Source organism: Oncorhynchus clarkii, chromosome 11, assembly GCF_045791955.1.
Source record: "Oncorhynchus clarkii lewisi isolate Uvic-CL-2024 chromosome 11, UVic_Ocla_1.0, whole genome shotgun sequence".
Classification (NCBI taxonomy): Eukaryota; Metazoa; Chordata; class Actinopteri; order Salmoniformes; family Salmonidae; genus Oncorhynchus; species Oncorhynchus clarkii.
The window spans coordinates 14408318-14429728 of NC_092157.1; the positions used below are offsets into that span (position 1 = coordinate 14408318).

At 41.5% G+C, this 21411-nt stretch overlaps 1 protein-coding gene across 4 annotated transcripts in view; it reads left to right on the forward strand.

Annotated features, from left to right (window-relative positions):
• LOC139420240 (brefeldin A-inhibited guanine nucleotide-exchange protein 1-like) overlaps positions 1-21411 on the forward strand; it is a 115224-nt gene that overhangs the window by 25181 nt on the left and 68632 nt on the right. For all 4 annotated transcript variants that reach the window (XM_071170106.1, XM_071170107.1, XM_071170104.1 and 1 more), the window contains exons 2-4: positions 9908-9938; positions 17263-17416; positions 18049-18195. In XM_071170106.1, coding sequence (XP_071026207.1) covers positions 9908-9938; positions 17263-17416; positions 18049-18195 — 332 coding nt within the window. The remainder of the gene's footprint in view (positions 1-9907; positions 9939-17262; positions 17417-18048; positions 18196-21411) is intronic.

Sequence of the window (21411 nt, forward strand, 5' to 3'; positions counted from 1 at the left end):
AGTTTGGCACACCTCTATTTAGGGAGTTTCTATCATTCTTCTCTGCAGATCCTCTCAAGCTCTGTCAGGTTGGATGGGGAGCGTTGCTGCACAGCTATTTTCAGGTCTCTCCAGAGATGTTCGATCGGGTTCAAGTCCGGGCTCTGGCTGGGCCACTCAAGGACATTCAGAGACTTGTCTCAAAGCCACTCCTGCTGTGAAACTTCGCCCCAGTCTGAGAGCAGGTTTCCATCAAGGATCTCTCTGTACTTTGCTCCGTTCATCTTTCCCTCGATCCTGACTAGTCTCCCAATCCCTGCCGCTGAAAAACATCCCCATGAAGCATGCCACCACCATGCTTCACCGTAGGGATAGTGCCAGGTTTTCTCTAGACGTGATACTTGGTATTCAGGCCAAAGAGTTCGATCTAGATTTCATCAGACCAGAGAATCGTGTTTCTCGTGGTCTGAGAGTCTTTAGGTGCCTTTTGGCAAACTCCAAGCGGGCTGTCATGAACCTTTTACTGAGGAGTGGCTTCCGTCTGGCCACTCTACCATAAAGACCTGATTGGTGGAGTGCTGCAGAGATGGTTGTCCTTCTAGAAGATTCTTCCATCTCCACAGAGGAACTCTGGAGCTCTGTCAGAGTGACCATCAGGTTCTTGGTGACCTCCCCGACTAAGGCCCTTCTCCCCCGATTGCTCAGTTTGGCTGGGCGCTCTACGGACAATTCCTTTGACCTCATGGCTTGGTTTTTGCTCTTACATGTGTAACAGTATAACTTTAGACCGTCCCCTCGCCCATACCCGGGCGCGAACCAGGGACCCTCTGCACACATCAACAACAGTCACCCTCCGAAGCATCGTTACCCATCGCTCCACAAAAGCCCAAGGGGAACTACTACTTCAAGGTCTCAGAGCAAGTGACGTCACCGATTGAAACGCTATTTAGCGCGAACACCGCTAACTAGCTAGCCATTTCACATCCGTTACACATGCACTGTCAACTGTGGGACCTTATATAGACAGGTGTGTGCCTTTCCAAATCATGTCCAATCAATTTAATATACCACAGATGGACTCCAATTCAGTTGTAGAAACATCTCAACGATGATCAATGGAAATAGGATGCACCTGAGTTTAATTTTGAGTTTCATAGCAAAGGATCTGAATACTTATGTAAATAATTTATTTCTGTTCTTATTTTTAATTGCAAAAATGTATAACAAAATGTTTTCGCTGTCATTATGGGGTATTGTTTATAGATACATTTTTTTATTTAATCAATTTTAGTACAAGGCTGTAACGTAACAAAATGTTGGAAAAGTGAATGGGTCTGAATACTTTCCGAATGCACTGTATGTGTCAGGCACTAGCAAGTTATGGGCTATTCAGTGAGGTGCAGAGGTCAGATACGTGAGCTTGTCTTGATCCACACTAGAATGTGTAATGAGATGTTCATCAGCTCTTGAACAGCACATTATGCCCCCCCCCCCCCCCCCCCCTTTCCTTACCTCTCATAATAAATATGTGTTGGTCTGATGTAATTAATAAGGAGCATCCAGACACTGCACTTGATGAATTTATGAAATTGCTTCTTCCAATTATTGATAAACCTTTTAAGAAACTGACTCTTAGAACTGTTAAGGCTCCATGGATTGAAGAGGAATTTAAAAACTGTATGGTTGAAAGAGATGGGGCAAAATGATTGGCTATTAAGCCTGGCTGCACATCTGACTTACTGCAAATTGAGAAATAATGTGACTAAACTCAAGAAGAAGAAAAATAAACTGTATTATGAAGCCAAGATCATTGATATAAAGAATGATGGAAAAACCTTTGGAGGACTTGAAATGAAATGATGGGCAGAAAGACATTCAACTCCATTTTCATCAAATCGGATGACTTATTTTCATCACTAAACCATTTGATGTTGCCAATTATTTGTATGATTATGTTTACTTCATTGTCAAAGTGGGTCAACTTAGGCAGGAAACTACTGAGAGCTGCTCAGGATGGTAGATGACTCTATATTCACTCCTATTTGTCATATCTTTAATCTGAGCCTAGAGGAAAGTGCTTGTCCTCAGGCCTGGATGGAAGCCAAATTCATTCCTCTACCCAAGAATGGTAAAGCGGCCATTACTGGTTCTAACAGCAGACCTATCAGCTTGCTGCCAGCTCTTAGCAAACTGTTGGATTTTATTTATTTGCTACTAAACACAATACCATTTCTCTGTAAACAGATGAACAACAGACTTTCAGCATGCTTATAGAGATGGGCACTCAACATGTACACAAATGACTGATGATTGATTGAAATACATTGATAATAAGAAAATTGTGGGAGCTGTATTATTCGTTTTCAGGGCAGCCTTTGATATTATTGACCATAACCTGTTGTTGAGAAAACATATGTGTTATGACTTTTCAGAGTTATTGATCAAACACAGAGGGTTTTCTTTAATGGAAGCTTCTCTAATGTCAAACCTGTAAAGTGTGGTGTATTGCAGGGCAGCTCTCTTGGGCCTCTGCTCTTTTCAATTTTTACCAATGACCTGCCACTGGCATTAAACAAAGCCTGTGTGTCCATGTATGCTGATGATTCATCCCTATCAGCAACCACAGCTATTGAAATCCCTGCAACCCTAAACAAAAAGTTTCAGTCAGTTTTAGAATTGGTGGCCAGTATTAAACTGGTCCTAAGCATGTCTGAAACTAAGAACGTTGTATTAGCTACAAAAAAAGCAATTTCAAATCATTTTAGAATAAGGCTGTAACCTAACAAAATGTGGAGAATACACTGTATGTGTAACTTTTAGATGCGCGCACACACACACACAGATACCCACACACACACAGACACCCACACAGACACACACACACACACACACACACACACACACACACACACACACACACACACACACACACACACACACATACCCACCCACACACACACAGACACCCACACACACACACAGACACACACACACACACACACACACACACACACACACACACACACACACACACACACACACACACACAGACACCCCCCCCCCCACACACACAGACACCCCCCCCCCCCCCCCACACACACACACACACACACACACACACACACACACAGATACACACACACACACTGCATGTTAATGTGTGTAAATTGTAGTCTTGTCTGTAATGTCTTTTTCGTTTTGTGTTGGACCCCAGTAAGGCTAGCTGTCGCCCTAGTAAAATAAAATCTAAATCTCTCATTTCTCATCCTCTCTTCCTCTCCCCCCTCACTCGCTTTTCCTCCTCAACTCTCTCCCTCTCTCTGGTTCCTTCTTCTTTCTTAATTCCATTGATGCCTCCCTCTCTCTTTCTCCCTCTTCTCTGTCTCTCTTTCTCCTCCCTCTCTGTGTCTGAAGGTTATGCTCCCCTGCGTCTCTTATCACTGTTGACTCTCCTCCCAGGGTAAGGCTTTAGTCCACATTGCCTTCTTGTTCCCTGCTTAATCACTGCCTCTCAGTCATACTATAACTACCTCACTGGGGCTTTACAGCCCCTGTAGAATAAAACTACCTCACCGTAGCTTTACAGCCCCTGTAGAATAAAACTACCTCACTGGAGCTTTACAGCCCCTGTAGAATAAAACTACCTCACCGTAGCTTTACAGCCCCTGTAGAATAAAACTACCTCACTGGAGCTTTACAGCCCCTGTAGAATAAAACTACCTCACTGGAGCTTTACAGCCCCTGTAGAATAAAACTACCTCACTGGAGCTTTACAGCCCCTGTAGAATAAAACTACCTCACTGGAGCTTTACAGCCCCTGTAGAATAAAACTACCTCACTGGAGCTTTACAGCCCCTGTAGAATAAAACTACCTCACTGGAGCTTTACAGCCCCTGTAGAATAAAACTACCTCACTGGAGCTTTACAGCCCCTGTAGAATAAAACTACCTCACTGGAGCTTTACAGCCCCTGTAGAATAAAACTACCTCACTGGAGCTTTACAGCCCCTGTAGAATAAAACTACCTCACTGGAGCTTTACAGCCCCTGTAGAATAAAACTACCTCACTGGAGCTTTACAGCCCCTGTAGAATAAAACTACCTCACTGGAGCTTTACAGCCCCTGTAGAATAAAACTACCTCACCGTAGCTTTACAGCCCCTGTAGAATAAAACTACCTCACTGGAGCTTTACAGCCCCTGTAGAATAAAACTACCTCACTGGAGCTTTACAGCCCCTGTAGAATAAAACTACCTCACCGTAGCTTTACAGCCCCTGTAGAATAAAACTACCTCACTGGAGCTTTACAGCCCCTGTAGAATAAAACTACCTCACTGGAGCTTTACAGCCCCTGTAGAATAAAACTACCTCACTGGAGCTTTACAGCCCCTGTAGAATAAAACTACCTCACTGGAGCTTTACAGCCCCTGTAGAATAAAACTACCTCACTGGAGCTTTACAGCCCCTGTAGAATAAAACTACCTCACTGGAGCTTTACAGCCCCTGTAGAATAAAACTACCTCACTGGAGCTTTACAGCCCCTGTAGAATAAAACTACCTCACTGGAGCTTTACAGCCCCTGTAGAATAAAACTACCTCACCGTAGCTTTACAGCCCCTGTAGAATAAAACTACCTCACTGGAGCTTTACAGCCCCTGTAGAATAAAACTACCTCACTGGAGCTTTACAGCCCCTGTAGAATAAAACTACCTCACCGTAGCTTTACAGCCCCTGTAGAATAAAACTACCTCACTGGAGCTTTACAGCCCCTGTAGCTTTACAGCCCCTGTAGAATAAAACTACCTCACTGGAGCTTTACAGCCCCTGTAGAATAAAACTACCTCACTGGAGCTTTACAGCCCCTGTAGAATAAAACTACCTCACTGGAGCTTTACAGCCCCTGTAGAATAAAACTACCTCACTGGAGCTTTACAGCCCCTGTAGAATAAAACTACCTCACTGGAGCTTTACAGCCCCTGTAGAATAAAACTACCTCACTGGAGCTTTACAGCCCCTGTAGAATAAAACTACCTCACCGTAGCTTTACAGCCCCTGTAGAATAAAACTACCTCACTGGAGCTTTACAGCCCCTGTAGAATAAAACTACCTCACTGGAGCTTTACAGCCCCTGTAGAATAAAACTACCTCACCGTAGCTTTACAGCCCCTGTAGAATAAAACTACCTCACTGGAATAAAACTACCTCACTGGAGCTTTACAGCCCCTGTAGAATAAAACTACCTCACTGGAGCTTTACAGCCCCTGTAGAATAAAACTACCTCACTGGAGCTTTACAGCCCCTGTAGAATAAAACTACCTCACTGGAGCTTTACAGCCCCTGTAGAATAAAACTACCTCACTGGAGCTTTACAGCCCCTGTAGAATAAAACTACCTCACTGGAGCTTTACAGCCCCTGTAGAATAAAACTACCTCACCGTAGCTTTACAGCCCCTGTAGAATAAAACTACCTCACTGGAGCTTTACAGCCCCTGTAGAATAAAACTACCTCACCGTAGCTTTACAGCCCCTGTAGACTGAAACACACACATGCAGAGACGCACACGTGACACATAGGCACACACACACACACACATAGAGTAGCCAGTCATAGAGACAAATAGCAGTGGGAGAGAGAGACAAACACAGACCAGAAAGATCAAGGGAGCGGCCCTCTACACAGACAGACTGGTGTAGAATGAGATGAAAGCTTGACATGCTAATATGTCTTCAGATCAGTTGTCAGATCTGTTCTACAAGGACACAACACGGTTTCACACAGACACCCTCTAGTCTATATTACTTGTTCATAAATGCCCCCTTTATTTGGTATGTAACTGTATCTGGAGTACAAAGAGCTTTCAAGAGGAAATATTACAAATGATTCAATGACTGCCTGTGATCGACTGGTGATTTATTCTATTCCTACTAGACTGTAAAGTGGTCCTGAAAGGAAAAGGGAAACCAGTGTTGTGCGCTAGCTTGACTCTCAAGTAGATTTTGTAATATAAATAATTAAGCTGTCACTATTTGAATGGCCTTTTTAATAACAAGAGGGCAGTGTTCTTTGGAGTGTTGCTATGTGTTTTAATACACTTCCTAAACTGCTGTGAAAATTGGCACACACACGTCACACACGCACACGTTTCCTCCCCTTGAGTCACAGTGTTGAGAGAGATAATAGTGTAATCGTCTCTGCACATGAGCATGCTTTTACGGCACAGTCGATAGCGCGCCGGACCTCGGGCTCGAAGGTCGAGGGTTCGAGACCTGCTCCCTGCTGTTTCATTACAATACTCATGGTTTGACGCCACCTGTATATCAGTGTGTGAATTAAACCCATGATTTGATGCCACCTGTATATCAGTGTGTGAATTAAACCCATGCTTTGACGCCACCTGTATATCAGTGTGTGAATTAAACCCATGCTTTGATGCCACCTGTATATCATTGTGTGAATTAAACCCATGATTTGATGCCACCTGTATATCAGTGTGTGAATTAAACCCATGATTTGATGCCACCTGTATATCAGTGTGTGAATTAAACCCAGGCTTTGATGCCACCTGTATATCAGTGTGTGAATTAAACCCATGATTTGATGCCACCTGTATATCAGTGTGTGAATTAAACCCATGCTTTGACGCCACCTGTATATCAGTGTGTGAATTAAACCCATGATTTGATGCCACCTGTATATCAGTGTGTGAATTAAACCCATGATTTGATGCCACCTGTATATCAGTGTGTGAATTAAACCCATGATTTGATGCCACCTGTATATCAGTGTGTGAATTAAACCCAGGCTTTGATGCCACCTGTATATCAGTGTGTGAATTAAACCCAGGCTTTGCCGCTAACATCCACATCCACTACTGCAGAGCAGACTGAATACAGCTTCAGGCAGAGCACAGCGGCACAGCACCCAGACTCCTATCCTCTCGCCGAGTCTAGAACAATGATTGAGTGTGTTGGTGTGGCTCACACAGTCACCAAGCATACATGTAGGCCAATGGTTCCCCAACTCTTTATAGTCCCGTACCCCTTCAAACATTCAACCTCCAGCTGCATACGCCCTCCAGCACCAGGGTCAGCACACTCTCAAATATTGTTTTTTGCCATATTTTGTATGCCTGCCCCACACACACTGTACGATACATTTATTTAACATAAGAATGAGTGTGAGTTTTTGTCACAACCCGGCTCGTGGGAAATGACAAAGAGCACAAATAATAATATAATAATAATCAATAATTTTGCTCTTTATTTAACAATCTTATATATGAAACTTTATTTGTTAATCGAAAATGGTGAATAACTCACCACAGGTTAATGGGAAAGGTGTGCTTGAAATGATGCACATACAGTGCCTTGCGAAAGTATTCGGCCCCCTTGAACTTTGCGACCTTTTGCCACATTTCAGGCTTCAAACATAAAGATATAAAACTGTATTTTTTTGTGAAGAATCAACAACAAGTGGGACACAATCATGAAGTGGAACGACATTTATTGGATATTTCAAACTTTTTTAACAAATCAAAAACTGAAAAATTGGGCGTGCAAAATTATTCAGCCCCCTTAAGTTAATATTTTGTAGCGCCACCTTTTGCTGCGATTACAGCTGTAAGTCGCTTGGGGTATGTCTCTATCAGTTTTGCACATCGAGAGACTGAAATGTTTTCCCATTCCTCCTTGCAAAACAGCTCGAGCTCAGTGAGGTTGTATGGAGAGCATTTGTGAACAGCAGTTTTCAGTTCTTTCCACAGATTCTCGATTGGATTCAGGTCTGGACTTTGACTAGGCCATTCTAACACCTGGATATGTTTATTTTTGAACCATTCCATTGTAGATTTTCCTTTATGTTTTGAATCATTGTCTTGTTGGAAGACAAATCTCCGTGCCAGTCTCAGGTCTTTTGCAGACTCCATCAGGTTTTCTTCCATAATGGTCCTGTATTTGGCTCCATCCATCTTCCCATCAATTTTAACCATCTTCCCTGTCCCTGCTGAAGAAAAGCAGGCCCAAACCATGATGCTGCCACCACCATGTTTGACAGTGGGGATGGTGTGTTCAGGGTGATGAGCTGTGTTGCTTTTACGCCAAACATAACGTTTTGCTTTTGCCAAAAAGTTCAATTTTGGTTTCATCTGACCAGAGCACCTTCTTTCACATGTTTGGTGTGTCTCCCAGGTGGCTTGTGGCAAACTTTAAACGACACTTTTTATGGATATCTTTAAGAAATGGCTTTCTTCTTGCCACTCTTCCATAAAGGCCAGATTTGTGCAATATACGACTGATTGTTGTCCTATGGACAGAGTCTCCCACCTCAGCTGTAGATCTCTGCAGTTCATCCAGAGTGATCATGGGCCTCTTGGCTGCATCTCTGATCAGTCTTCTCCTTGTATGAGCTGAAAGTTTAGAGGGACGGCCAGGTCTTGGTAGATTTGCAGTGGTCTGATACTCCTTCCATTTCAATATTATTGCTTGCACAGTGCTCCTTGGGATGTTTAAAGCTTGGGAAATCTTTTTGTATCCAAATACGGCTTTAAACTTCTTCACAACAGTATCTCGGACCTGCCTGGTGTGTTCCTTGTTCTTCATGATGCTCTCTGCGCTTTTAATGGACCTCTGAGACTATCACAGTGCAGGTGCATTTATACGGAGATTTGATTACACACAGGTGGATTGTATTTATCATCATTAGTCATTTAGGTCAACATTGGATCATTCAGAGATCCTCACTGAACTTCTGGAGAGAGTTTGCTGCACTGAAAGTAAAGGGGCTGAATAATTTTACACGCCCAATTTTTCAGTTTTTGATTTGTTAAAAAAGTTTGAAATATCCAATAAATGTCGTTCCACTTCATGATTGTGTCCCACTTGTTGTTGATTCTTCACAAAAAAATACAGTTTTATATCTTTATGTTTGAAGCCTGAAATGTGGCAAAAGGTCGCAAAGTTCAAGGGGGCCGAATACTTTCGCAAGGCACTGTAACTCTACAAACTCTACAATGTTGGGTTGTATTGGAGACTATGTCTTAAATCATTTCCCACACAGTCTGTGCCTGTACTTAGTTTTTATGCTAGTGAAGGCCGAGAAGACAAGTAAAAAACCAAAATGTATAGCCGATGGAAATATAAATGGACTGTTTGAAAATGTGAATCACATTGTTATTTGGCGTACGGCGGACAGCATTGCACGTACCCCAGTTCTAAGGTATTGTTTCTCTTTATTCAACCCGCCTGCCACCCTCCTTTTAGCCACACAGTATTTAATGACCCTAAACTGTCCGCCCTGCTGATATAACCGCGGGGGCTGCAGGTTATGAGTCAACCCAGGCATCGCTAACTTCTTAATGAATGTGTGTAACCGGTGTGAAATGGCTAGCTAGTCAGCGGTACGCACTAGTAGCGTGTCAATCGTTGACGCCACTTGCTCTGCAATGGCTGAGGCTTTTGTGGAACGATAGGTAACAATGCTTCATGGGTAAGTGTTGTCGACGTGTGCTGAGGGTCCCTGATTCGAGGTTGGGGTAAGGAGAGGGACGGAAGCAAAACTGTTACGTGAGTGTGTGCTTACGTGTGTGCGCATGTAAGTGTGTGTATCCCTTTGAGAATGTCACTATTCACCGTATGCATACAGATGTTGAAGGGTTCTTCTGGCCAATCCTTGTCCTAATAGGTTCTTATCCTCTTCAAGCATGCATTAACACTTCACTCTGACTCTTCAGACATTCACTACGAGCCTTGGATACGAGAGAGGGAAGATAGATCCGCTAGATGCAGGCTCCTTACTGCTGCCTGGCCCTGCTATCTGCTATTCCCAATGGTGTCATTAGTTTAGTAAAATACTGCAGAATTTACTCTCATCCTTGGCTGTTATTTCAATGTTTCTAACTGTCTCCTTCCCTCTCTTTCTCTCTTTTTTTTCAGAGGAAATAAAGGAAGAGTCTGAAAAATTAAGGTAAGTTGATTTTAATTCAGTTTCACAGAGATATATCCTGGTTACACCCCGTGTGCATATTTTAAAAGATCTGGAGATTAAAGAGCCATAAGTTTAATAAAATGTGACAATAATATAATAACAAAACTCATAAGTAACAGAATGGCAGAAGTCTTACCAGACATAATACATATCAATCAAACAAGGTTTATTCAAAATAGACACTTACAAACAAACACAAAAACATGATTCAGTTTAATACCATACGCAAAAAAAATAAGATATATATGTATCTATAATGGCTGTTGTGAATGGCCTTTTCAATTCAAAACTTTGGAATCTTTCAACTTTCCAGCTGAAATAATACATTTAATAATGCTTTAGAAAGGGGCACAAGACACAGATGTCCTCTCTCCCCCCTCCTGTTTGCACTGGCAATTGAACCTCTTACAGACATAATTAGACAGGACCCAAATGTAACAGGTGTCAGTATTGGTAAACATGAATGTTTATTAAACGTATTTGCAGATGATCACCTGATCAATATTGAAAACTCAATGCCTCCCTTGGTAAAACAAACAATCTGAATACTTAAAAATCTCAGGATATAAAATGAACGTGGAACGAAACGAAATAATGGCAATAGGAGATCTACAGCAATCCTTTAAGTGGACCACAAAAATATATAAAATACTTAGAATATATAAAGACAACTTTATCCCATTACTCAGCAATATGAAAGCAGATCTAATAATGGAACAACCTTCCCATAAATCTTACAGGTAGAATAAAGATCTTCAGAATGGCATGGCTCCAAAAGATTGTATATTTATTCTCGGTAATAAGAATTACCCCACCGAAGACATTCATTAAAAAAGTATACTTGGTCATAGCAGACTTTATATGGGAAAATGTAACTTATAGAATAAAAAGGAAAGTTTTACATCTTCCTAAATCAGAGGGTGGTTTTAATCTTCCAGACTTGGAATTGTATCAACTCGCTACCCAGGGATTTTACTTGTGACATAGTTAAATGTACTAAAGAGGAAGAATGGGTAGATATTGAAGATGCACATTCTCATCCCCCAAAATCTTGTTATGCGTCTATTTTTTAAGGATAAAGCTAAGAACATGAACAACTTCATAGTTTAGAACACTTTAACAATATGGAAGAAAATAAAACATATTCTACAAGAACCAATATCACTCCCTAAAAACACAACCCTTTTGAACAATCAATGGATAGCTTTTCAGAAATCACCGATACATTGGTCCACGTGGAAAACTAAAGGCATAGAAACCGTATATTACCTAGTAATAGGAAATACATGTATTTCCATTACAGAATTTAAAAAGCAATTGTAGATATTTGCTGTTGTTTGAAGGGGAATGTTTTGTATTGTTTAAAAAAAAAATATATAAAAAATCTTACAAAACAAAAATAAATACATCCTAGTTAATTTAGGTGATTTTCTTGTTTCCTTTCGCTTGCCCTTGAGTTCAGTGTAAAGGGTGTGTCTGTGTGTGTGACCTCCAGTGTGTTTTTGTTTGTCTCTCAGCCTGGTCTCCTTCTAAAAGCTTTCCCTGTCATTAATGGACCCCTGCCTAGTGCCTGGCTCTAGCCTGGGAGGGAGGGAGGGGGATGGCGACAACTAGCGTTACAGGGGTCTGACATATAACGAAAAAGACATTACAGACTAAATACTACGATTTACATATATTAACATGTAGTGTGTGTTTGTGTCTGTATCTAACAGTTGCACATACATGTCAGTACATACACTCAAAAAGTAGGCTGGATTTCGCCTGGGAGAAGGAGAGTTTTTGTGTGTGTTTGTGGAGCTCTGCTGCCTGGTAACTGGGTCAGTGGAATGAAATGTACCATGAGTGCCACTCCTTTCCTCCTCATCCTTTCTTTCTCCCACCATTTCCATCCCTCTCTCAAGATTCAGGACTCGATATAGACTTGAGACTGATGAATTGAAATTATCTGGCCAGATCTTGTAATGTTTTGTCACTCATTTTGTGGCACAGAGTCACAGTGGATTAGGCTACTCTCCACCCAGCCAGAGACCGTATTGTACATGCAAAAAAAATTAAATTAAACAGGTTTGCTAGTGAAGCGCACACTCGGCCCTTTGATTTGACCAACAAACTGTCAATCCACACATTTCGGGTAACCTACAGTAGCGCAGTGAGAAGGTTTTGGGGGGGTCACAAGTGTGAAATTGCATGGGAAAAATACAGAAATCCATACATATTATTATAGGCTAGATAACCTACCATTTGTATTTTATATTTATACCTTTGTTTATTCGATCTGGTTACTAACAAGGCCTGCGGCATTGCACCAAATATCGTAATCTATGCTTCAGAGCCAAAAAAATTTGTTGTGTTGACTGTTGATTAATGACCAGTCATCAGCATTGGCTCGCAAATGCTGGCGCACGTATCCAGATTAGTGACCAGAAAGCACTTGTTTACCTTTCTCCGGTTTTGCCTGGCGAAAGCAGTAGCCTACCTACGTTAATATTATCCATATCAAATTCAGTTTAGCAATCTGCTACGGACTCATCTTTGCCAGATCAATAGGCTAGTGATTTCATTGATCATTTTCCTATTTTATCCCACCCTAGTTTGGGTGGGTTAAAAGTATATGCCTCAGTGGTGGTACGGTATGTTTAAAGATAGCTGTAGCATCGCACTGCCTTCAATACTTATGGGATGAAGACATAACATATTCTGGCAAATTATTTACGATATTTTTGAGAAAGAAAAATACAGACAGAAAATATATGATACTGCTTGCTCTGGACTCCAGAGAAGTGCGTGCGAGGGGGTCGAGGACTTTGAACCACTCCTTTTTGTGGGTCACGAGTCAAAAAGTTAGAGAACAACTGGACGAACAGATTGCTGATGTACAGCTATAGAATCGGTGCAGTGCAAACGTCAAATTGTAGGGAGAGAATATGGACATAAATAAATATGCAGCTCAAAAGATTGTTTGGTGGTCAAGAGCATTAATTGTTTACTTTGCATGCTCACCAGCAACGGGGTTTCAAGCAACAATACTAGCATAGGCCTAATGGTCTTTTGGTATATCAAAATTGCTTGAAATTGATAATTGAGTTATGAAGATTGCATTTGGAATTTGTTGATACAATTAATTATTACACAATCAAATTGTGTTGTAGACAAAATAATGAAAATGGATGTCTTGTAGCCTCAATAAATAGACAATCATTTTGTGTTGAATTTACAGTAGCTATTATAGTGAAAGAATACCATACTATTGTTTCAGAGTGAACAGTTATGAACTTGAAAATGTATTAATAAACCAATTAGGCACATTTGGGCAGTCTTGATACAAAATGTTGAACAGAAATGCAATGTCATTAGATCAGTATAAAACGTTGCCCACAAACTGCTATATTGCTATAAATGTATATTGCAGCTGGGCTGAAATAATTCATTATGGCCTTTCTCTTGCATTTTAAAGATGGTACAACAAAAAAACACAATCTTTTTTCTTTGTATTATCTTTTACCAGATCTAATGGTACCAGATCTAACCAGATCTAATATAATCTAGTGTTATATTCTCCTACATTAATTTCACATTTCCACAAACGTCAAAGTGTTTCCTTTCAAATGGTATCAAGAATATGTATATCCTTTCTTCAGGTCCTGAGCTACAGGCAGTTAGATTTGGGTATGTCACTTTAGGCGAAAATTGAAAAAAAGGGGGTGGATCCTTTTTAAGGTCGTCAAGGTACCTGAAGTACAGAGTATCAAAATCCTGAGACATAACCTTATGTCTCTGAAATGTCAATCTGGGTTCAGCAATAAAGTTATATCTGACACTTTTGAATTAGACATGTTCAGTTAAGTAGACTATCCATTTGAATACATCAATTATAGAATAATACTATTTTACCAAAATAGAGTCAGAGCACATCAGCAAATCCATTAAGACATGTATTATGGTCATTAGACAAATTACTGCCATCACTGAACAACGATGTGACATTTGTTGTTTTGATTGCGTGCCATTATTGGCGACGAAGGGTTCTGATTGGTCCATCTGTATTTGTTCAAGCTTGTGATTGGATTGTAGATAGAACTTTCTAGTTGTTGATTTCTTTGACTTAAAATGTACTTTTTAAAAAATATAACTTTATGGACATATAAAGAACCAATATCTATTATATGTGACTAACTCATTTGACACAAATGTCAGATAGAACCTTATAGTCCCAAGGTCTATACGTTTGTAGTTGAACAAGTCATTACATGTGTGGATTTTTTTTTTCCTTGACTTGAGACTTGACTTGCTCTTAGAATGCACAACTTGGACTTGACTCACAACTTGGACTTGACTCCTCACGACTTGGACTTGACTCACAACTTGGACTTGACTCACGACTTGGACTTGACTCAAGACTTGGGACTCGTCATGGACCTTGAGACTTGACTTGTGACTCGAATAGTGACTTGGTCCCACCTCTGCTATGTACTCATCGTCACATACTATTTAGCACATACCATTTAGCACATTCAACCTATACTGTAGACCATATAGCCCATCTATCCTATTTAAAAAAGACTGAAGACGTAAACAGATAATTTTTTTCCATTTAAACATATTTATTAGTGAAACCAAAGTGCTGTAACATATATTTAAATTAAATAGCCTAGTACACACACCAAAACAAATGTTCAAATCGAAAAGCTATTGCACAGAAAACAATGTGGACAGTCGGTTGCATGGCAAATTCAGAACGCTGGACAGCGACATTATAATCTGAAGCACTGATCATTGGGAACGAGATCAAGATCAGAATGACTGCTAAGGCTTGGTCCATTAATTCAATTAGGTAGCCTAGCCTACAAAACTAAAACAATCCATATGTTCAAATCAAAAGGCCTGATTAACATGACATCGTTAACGCAGCCACATCCCGAGTCCTTGTTACTGACACATTCACAAATGTTAAACAGTTCTGTTTTCAAAGATGTATCCCACGATGCAATACTCGTGAGAATTTTAAGGATAACAAATACGACTTCACTTACATTTTGAATACCACCGCAGAAACTTCACTATTCGTCATCTTCCCCAATTAAGTAGCCTAGTTTTGTTATTTGGCTACTTGAAGAGAACCAGGCGCAGACCACATCTTCAATGCCTTGTGGAAAAGTGTGCATCGATTTCTACTAGATGAAGAGGCGAAATGAGTCCTGGCTTTTAAACCAAACACGATTTTAGAAAATGTACATACTATAAAACATTAGATTTTCACATACTGAGAATGCGTTATGCGGGATTGCCTTTTATCTCGCTATTCGTTGATTTCGGTAGCACATCCACATTTCAAATTGATCAGCTGTTGTCAAAACCAAAATCAGTATGACATCCGGGCATTTAAAGTATAGATCGATTTTAGAAATGTTGCATACTATTAAACTTTATTTTTTGGCATACTCAAACGGCCTACTAAGTATGGGTATTCAGACACGGCCAATATCTAAGCTTCTTCTCACAAATGCCATGCCCAAGTTGACTTTACGTGGGGGAGGAGTGAGGGATGTAGTGAGTTTTTATATACAGACACCTTACCTAACCTTTCGCAAAGTTACCCTGGCTTTCGGGCTTTAGAAAAGTATGAAAAAACACCCATAACATCACTTATTCTCAAGGATCTTTTGTAAGCCAAAAAGTGTCAAAAGTTGTAAGACCAGAAGCAACGTGTTAGCATTCTCTACTCTCCATAGATGTATGGCTCAACCCCATTTCATGTCAATTATGAATATGAGTAGGCTAATCCTGTATGTTGCTTATTAGAGGGGAGAACGCATGCTGAGCAGAGAAGGACTGTGACTCATAGAATTAGCATAAGTAGAATGGACATTTCCATTCAAAACAACATTATGTGATGAATGGACTCGACGGGAGACCATATTATATTTGAAATGCCCACATCGCCTCTCAAAATGCTGTATGCTTCCTCTTCTCCTTTTCCCCTCTGTCTCTCTCTCTCTCTCTCTCTCTCTCTCGTTCTCTGTCCCTCTCTCTTTCTCTCTCCCTCTCTATCCCATGTCCCACTGCACTCTGCGAGGTCATCACTCTAAAGAAGCTGAAGTCATCCTTTCTCTCTGCCAAGACACAAACAACACAGCCCTTCACCCCTCTTCCTCGCTCTCTCACTCTCTCTCTCCCTCTCTCTTCCTCCTTCTCTCCCGCCATCCTTGGCTCAGAGCTCAGTGCAGTTTGGGTGTGGTTGTTCTGATGGATAATGTTTAGCGTGCATATAATGTTTTAGCGTACAGCTAAGGACCCATGGTTTAGATTTATAATATTTTAGCGTACAGCTAAGGACCCATGGTTTAGATTTATAATGTTTTAGCGTACAGCTAAGGACCCCTGGTTTAGATTTATAATGTTTTAGCGTACAGCTAAGGACCCCTGGTTTAGATTTATAATGTTTTAGCGTACAGCTAAGGTTCCCTGGTTTAGATCTACAATCCATAAAGACAAACAGCACTCACAAATATGGCTTTATCCTTGGTTTTATTCCATAGCAACAGTAACAAGGATGTGATTTTGGCCACAAAGGCTTTTGACAGTATAAAGACACACTCGACAGAGCAGAGAACATTATTATCAGGTGTATGACATCATGGATCTCTTCTCCTAAAATAGATGAGGGGTAGATTAATTGCAGGCACCTTTCTTTATAAGAGTTGGCTGATTACAGTGCGTCAAATTGAGCTGCATAAAGAACATGCATAAAGACAGAAATAGTACACTGTCAGTAGTGTGTTAGCTTCTGCCGAGTCCCCAACAACTGGATGTTCCGGGTTGTCAGGGGAAATGGAAAGAGAGCTTGTGACACGGCTTCCCCTTTTGGACGTTAACAAGGTGATACTCCATCTTAACTCCTCTACATTTGCTGGATTGGTTGAACAGTGCAGAAGAGAACCTCCCCCAATAGTTTATTTTCTTCTCGTCAAGCCCAGTATGTAGGGGATCTCGTTTCAGACGTTTCTTTGCTTACGTTTCCTGCTACGTTATGTTAATAGTGTGTGATTGGCAGAAATAAATACAGCTTCAAATGATGTTTTTATCATGCTTTGTGTCGATGACAGAATACCAACTCAAATTGTATTTGTCACATGTGCCGAATACAACAGGTATAGATAGACCTTACAGTGAAATACTTACTTACAAGCCCTTAACCAACCATGTAGTTTTAAGAAAAATACCCCCAAAAAACTAAGAAATAAAAGTAACAATATGAATATGTACTATGAGCTCGGTTTTCTTTTTTTTGTTCTCTCTCCAGTCCTCCTCCAGACAGCAAATCGGATTCCAGCACTCTTCCGCCAATCAAATCAAAGACCAGCTTCGTAGAGGCCGACAAGTACTTCCTGCCGTTTGAGTTGGCATGTCAGTCCAAATGTCCCCGCATCGTCATCACATCACTAGACTGTTTACAGGTCAGTAGTAGAGGAGGCCAACACGTGAACCCTGTGTGTCTAAAACTGTCTAGGCTGCATGTTTCTTCCCATCACCGTAATGACATGTCAAAACAAATATGGTCATTTGGTTAAGGACTATATTGATATTAAATCATACACACAGCTTGGAGTCATCTAAAGTTTTATAAGTTTCTGTGCAATATCTAACTGGAATTTGATGTGAAATAAATGTTGTATTTACATAGACAGACTCAAAGTTCAGTGACACTGATTCACAGTGCACTTCATGATGTTTTGGGGTGTTTTCTGAATGAAATGTAGAAGTTGTGTTTATCTCATCTCTGATAAAACAGAAGTCAAATCTTGCGTTATTTGGTCAGTGATTAACTACTGGGTCTATATGTGTTAGAAATGGAGAGAAATGAAGAGCTCCGCCTTCACAAAAGGAATCTCAGACAAAGCCTTCGCCCAATCCTGAAACTTCCAAATGACCAGTGACGAAAACAAAAAGACCGGAACTAATGCAGCTCGGTATCTCACACATCCCATTCAGTCCTGACAGGTTCTTCAGTCTCCACGCAGAATCTTCCCACGGGAGATTAGTGTCTGTCTGACGGTGTGGTTTTGTGTGTTTGGTGTTTTCCCTGTAGAAGCTGATAGCGTACGGCCACCTGACCGGCAGCGCTCCAGACAGCACGGCCCCTGGCAAGAAGCTCATCGACAGGATCATCGAGACCATCTGCGGCTGCTTCCAGGGACCACAGACAGATGAGGGGGTGCAGCTACAGATCATTAAGGTTGGCATCTGCGGTTATTTGGTCTGCAAGGAAGTGTGTTTTGGATATTGTGTGTTCTGCTGTTAGATTCTATTCTTGCCTGCATGGTGATTATTTAGAATGTATAATTGTGTTATCTGTTTCTACCATGGCATTGTTGAATTCTCATTTCTGATTGGCTTAAAGGGCATTCGAGAGCATGCATTATTTCCCTATAATACACATTAGAATTCAATGTCTGTAGTTCATTCTTACATGTTTGAGCTGCTTTTGAAAGCAATAGTCGAAATGAAAACATTATTGGCATTGTTAAATTCGATTTTCATAATAGCAAGTTCAAATTTATGAAATGTTATTTGTCACGTGCCGAAAACAACAGGTTATCGTGAAATGCTTAATTACAAGCCCTTAATCAACAATGCAGTTTCAAGAAAATAGAGTTATGAAAATATTTACTAAATAAACTTTTAAAAAACTTTTAAAAAAGGAACCCAATAAAATTATAATAATGAGGCTATATACAGGTGGTACCGGTACTGAGTCAGTGTGCGGTGGTACAGGTTATTCGAGGTAATTTGTACATGTAGGTAGGGGTGAAGTGACTATGCATAGATAATAAACAGCGAGTAGCAGCAGTGTAAAACAAAGGGGTGGGGGGGGGGGTCAATGTAAATAGTCCAAGTGTCATTTGATTAATTGTTCAGCAGTCTTATGGCTTGGGGGTAGAAGCTGTTAAGGAGCCTTTTGGACCTAGACTTTGGCACTCCAGTACCACTTGCCGTGCGGTAGCAGAGACAACTGTCTATAACTTGGGTGACTGGAGTCTTTGACAATTTTATGGTCCTTCCTCTGATACCGTCTAGTAAATAGGTCCAAAGTGGCAGGAAGCTTAGCTCCAGTGATGCACTGGGCTGTACGCACTACCCTCTGCACCGTCTTGCGGTCGGATGCCGAGCAGTTGTTATACCAGCCGGTAATGCAACCGGTCAGGATGCTCTCGATGGTGCAGCTGTAGAACGTTTCGAGGATCTGTGGACCCATGTCAAATCTTTTCAGTCTCCTGAGGTGGAAAAGGCGTTGTCGTGCTCTCTATACAACTTTCTTGGTGTGTTTGGACCACGATAGTTTGTTGGTGATGTTGACACCAAGGAACTTGAAGATTTCAACCTGCTCCACTACAGCCCCATCAACGTGAATGAGGGCGTGTTCGGGCCTCCTTTTCCTGTAGTCCATGATCAGCTCCTTTGTTTTGCTCACGTTGAGGGAGAGGTTGTTGTCCTGGCACCACACTGCCAGGTCTCTGACTTCCTCCCTATAGGCTGTCTCATCGTTGTCGGTGATCAGGCCTACCACCGTTGTGTCGTCAGCAAACTTAATGATGGCTCTGGAGTCGTGCTTGGCCTGATGGGTTGGTTAGCTAAACTAGCAAGTCTGTTTGGTTACCTAGGCAACTACTGTAGCTAAACTGCATGGCCAAAAGTATGTGGACAAAGAATGTACAAAATAATAATAATAATAAAATAAATAAAAATAATGGGGTGCAAAGGAGCAAAATAAATAAATAAATAAAATAAATACAGTAGGGAAAGAGGTAGTTGTGTGGGCTAAATTATAGGTGGGATATGTACAGGTGTAGTAATCTGTGAGCTACTCTGACAATTGGTGCTTAAAGCTAGTGAGGGAGATAAGTGTTTCCAGTTTCAGAGATTTTTGTAGTTCGTTCCAGTCATTGGCAGCAGAGAACTGGAAGGAGAGGCGGCCAAAGAAATAATTGGTTTTGGGGGTGACCAGAGAGATATACCTGCTGGAGCGCGTGCTACAGGTGGGTGATGCTATGGTGACCAGCGAGCTGAGATAAGGGGGGACTTTACCTAGCAGGGTCTTGTAGATGACATGGAGCCAGTGGGTTTGGCGACGAGTAAGAAGCGAGGGCCAGCCAACGAGAGCGTACAGGTCGCAATGGTGGGTAGTATATGGGGCTTTGGTGACAAAACGGATTGCACTGTGATAGACTGCATCCAAGGCTATTTTGTAAATTACATCGCCAAAGTCGAGGATTGGTAGGATGGTCAGTTTTACAAGGGTATGTTTGGCAGCATGAGTGAAGGATGCTTTGTTGCGAAATAGGAAGCCAATTCTAGATTTAACTTTAGATTGGAGATGTTTGATATGGGTCTGGAAGGAGAGTTTACAGTCTAACCAGACACCTAGGTATTTGTAGTTGTCCACATATTCTAAGTCAGAGCCGTCCAGAGTAGTGATGTTGGACAGGCGGGCAGGTGCAGGCAGCGATCGGTTGAAGAGCATGCATTTAGTTTTACTTGTATTTAAGAGCAATTGGAGGCCACGGAAGGAGAGTTGTATGGCATTGAAGCTTGCCTGGAGGGTTGTTAACACAGTGTCCAAAGAAGGGCCAGAAGTATACAGAATGGTGTCGTCTGCGTCGAGGTGGATCAGAGACTCACCAGCAGCAAGAGTGACATCATTGATGTATACAGAGAAGAGAGTCGGTCCAAGAATTGAACCCTGTGGCCCCCCCATAGAGACTGCCAGAGGTCCGGACAGCAGACCCTCCGATTTGACACACTGAACTCTATCAGAGAAGTAGTTGGTGAACCAGGCGAGGCAATCATTTGAGAAGCCAAGGCTGTCGAGTCTGCCGATGAGGATGTGGTGATTGACAGAGTCGAAAGCCTTGGCCAGATCAATGAATACGGCTGCACAATAATGTTTCTTATCGATGGCGGTTAAGATATCGTTTAGGACCTTGAGCGTGGCTGAGGTGCACCCATGACCAGCTCTGAAACCAGATTGCATAGCAGAGAAGGTATGGTGAGATTCGAAATGGTCGGTAATCTGTTTGTTGACTTGGCTTTCAAAGACCTTGGAAAGGCAGGGTAGGATAGATATAGGTCTGTAGCAGTTTGGGTCAAGAGTGTCCCCCCCCCTTTGAAGAGGGGGATGACCGCAGCTGCTTTCCAATCTTTGGGAATCTCAGACGACACGAAAGAGAGGTTGAACAGGCTAGTAATAGGGGTGGCAACAATTTCTGCAGATAATTTTAGAAAGAAAGGGTCCAGATTGTCTAGCCCGGCTGATTTGTAGGGGTCCAGATTTTGCAGCTCTTTCAGAACATCAGCTGACTGGATTTGGGGGAAGGAGAAATGGGGAAGGCTTGGGCGAGTTGCTGTGGGGAAGGCTTTTCACTAGATGTTGAAACATTGTTGCTGGGACTTG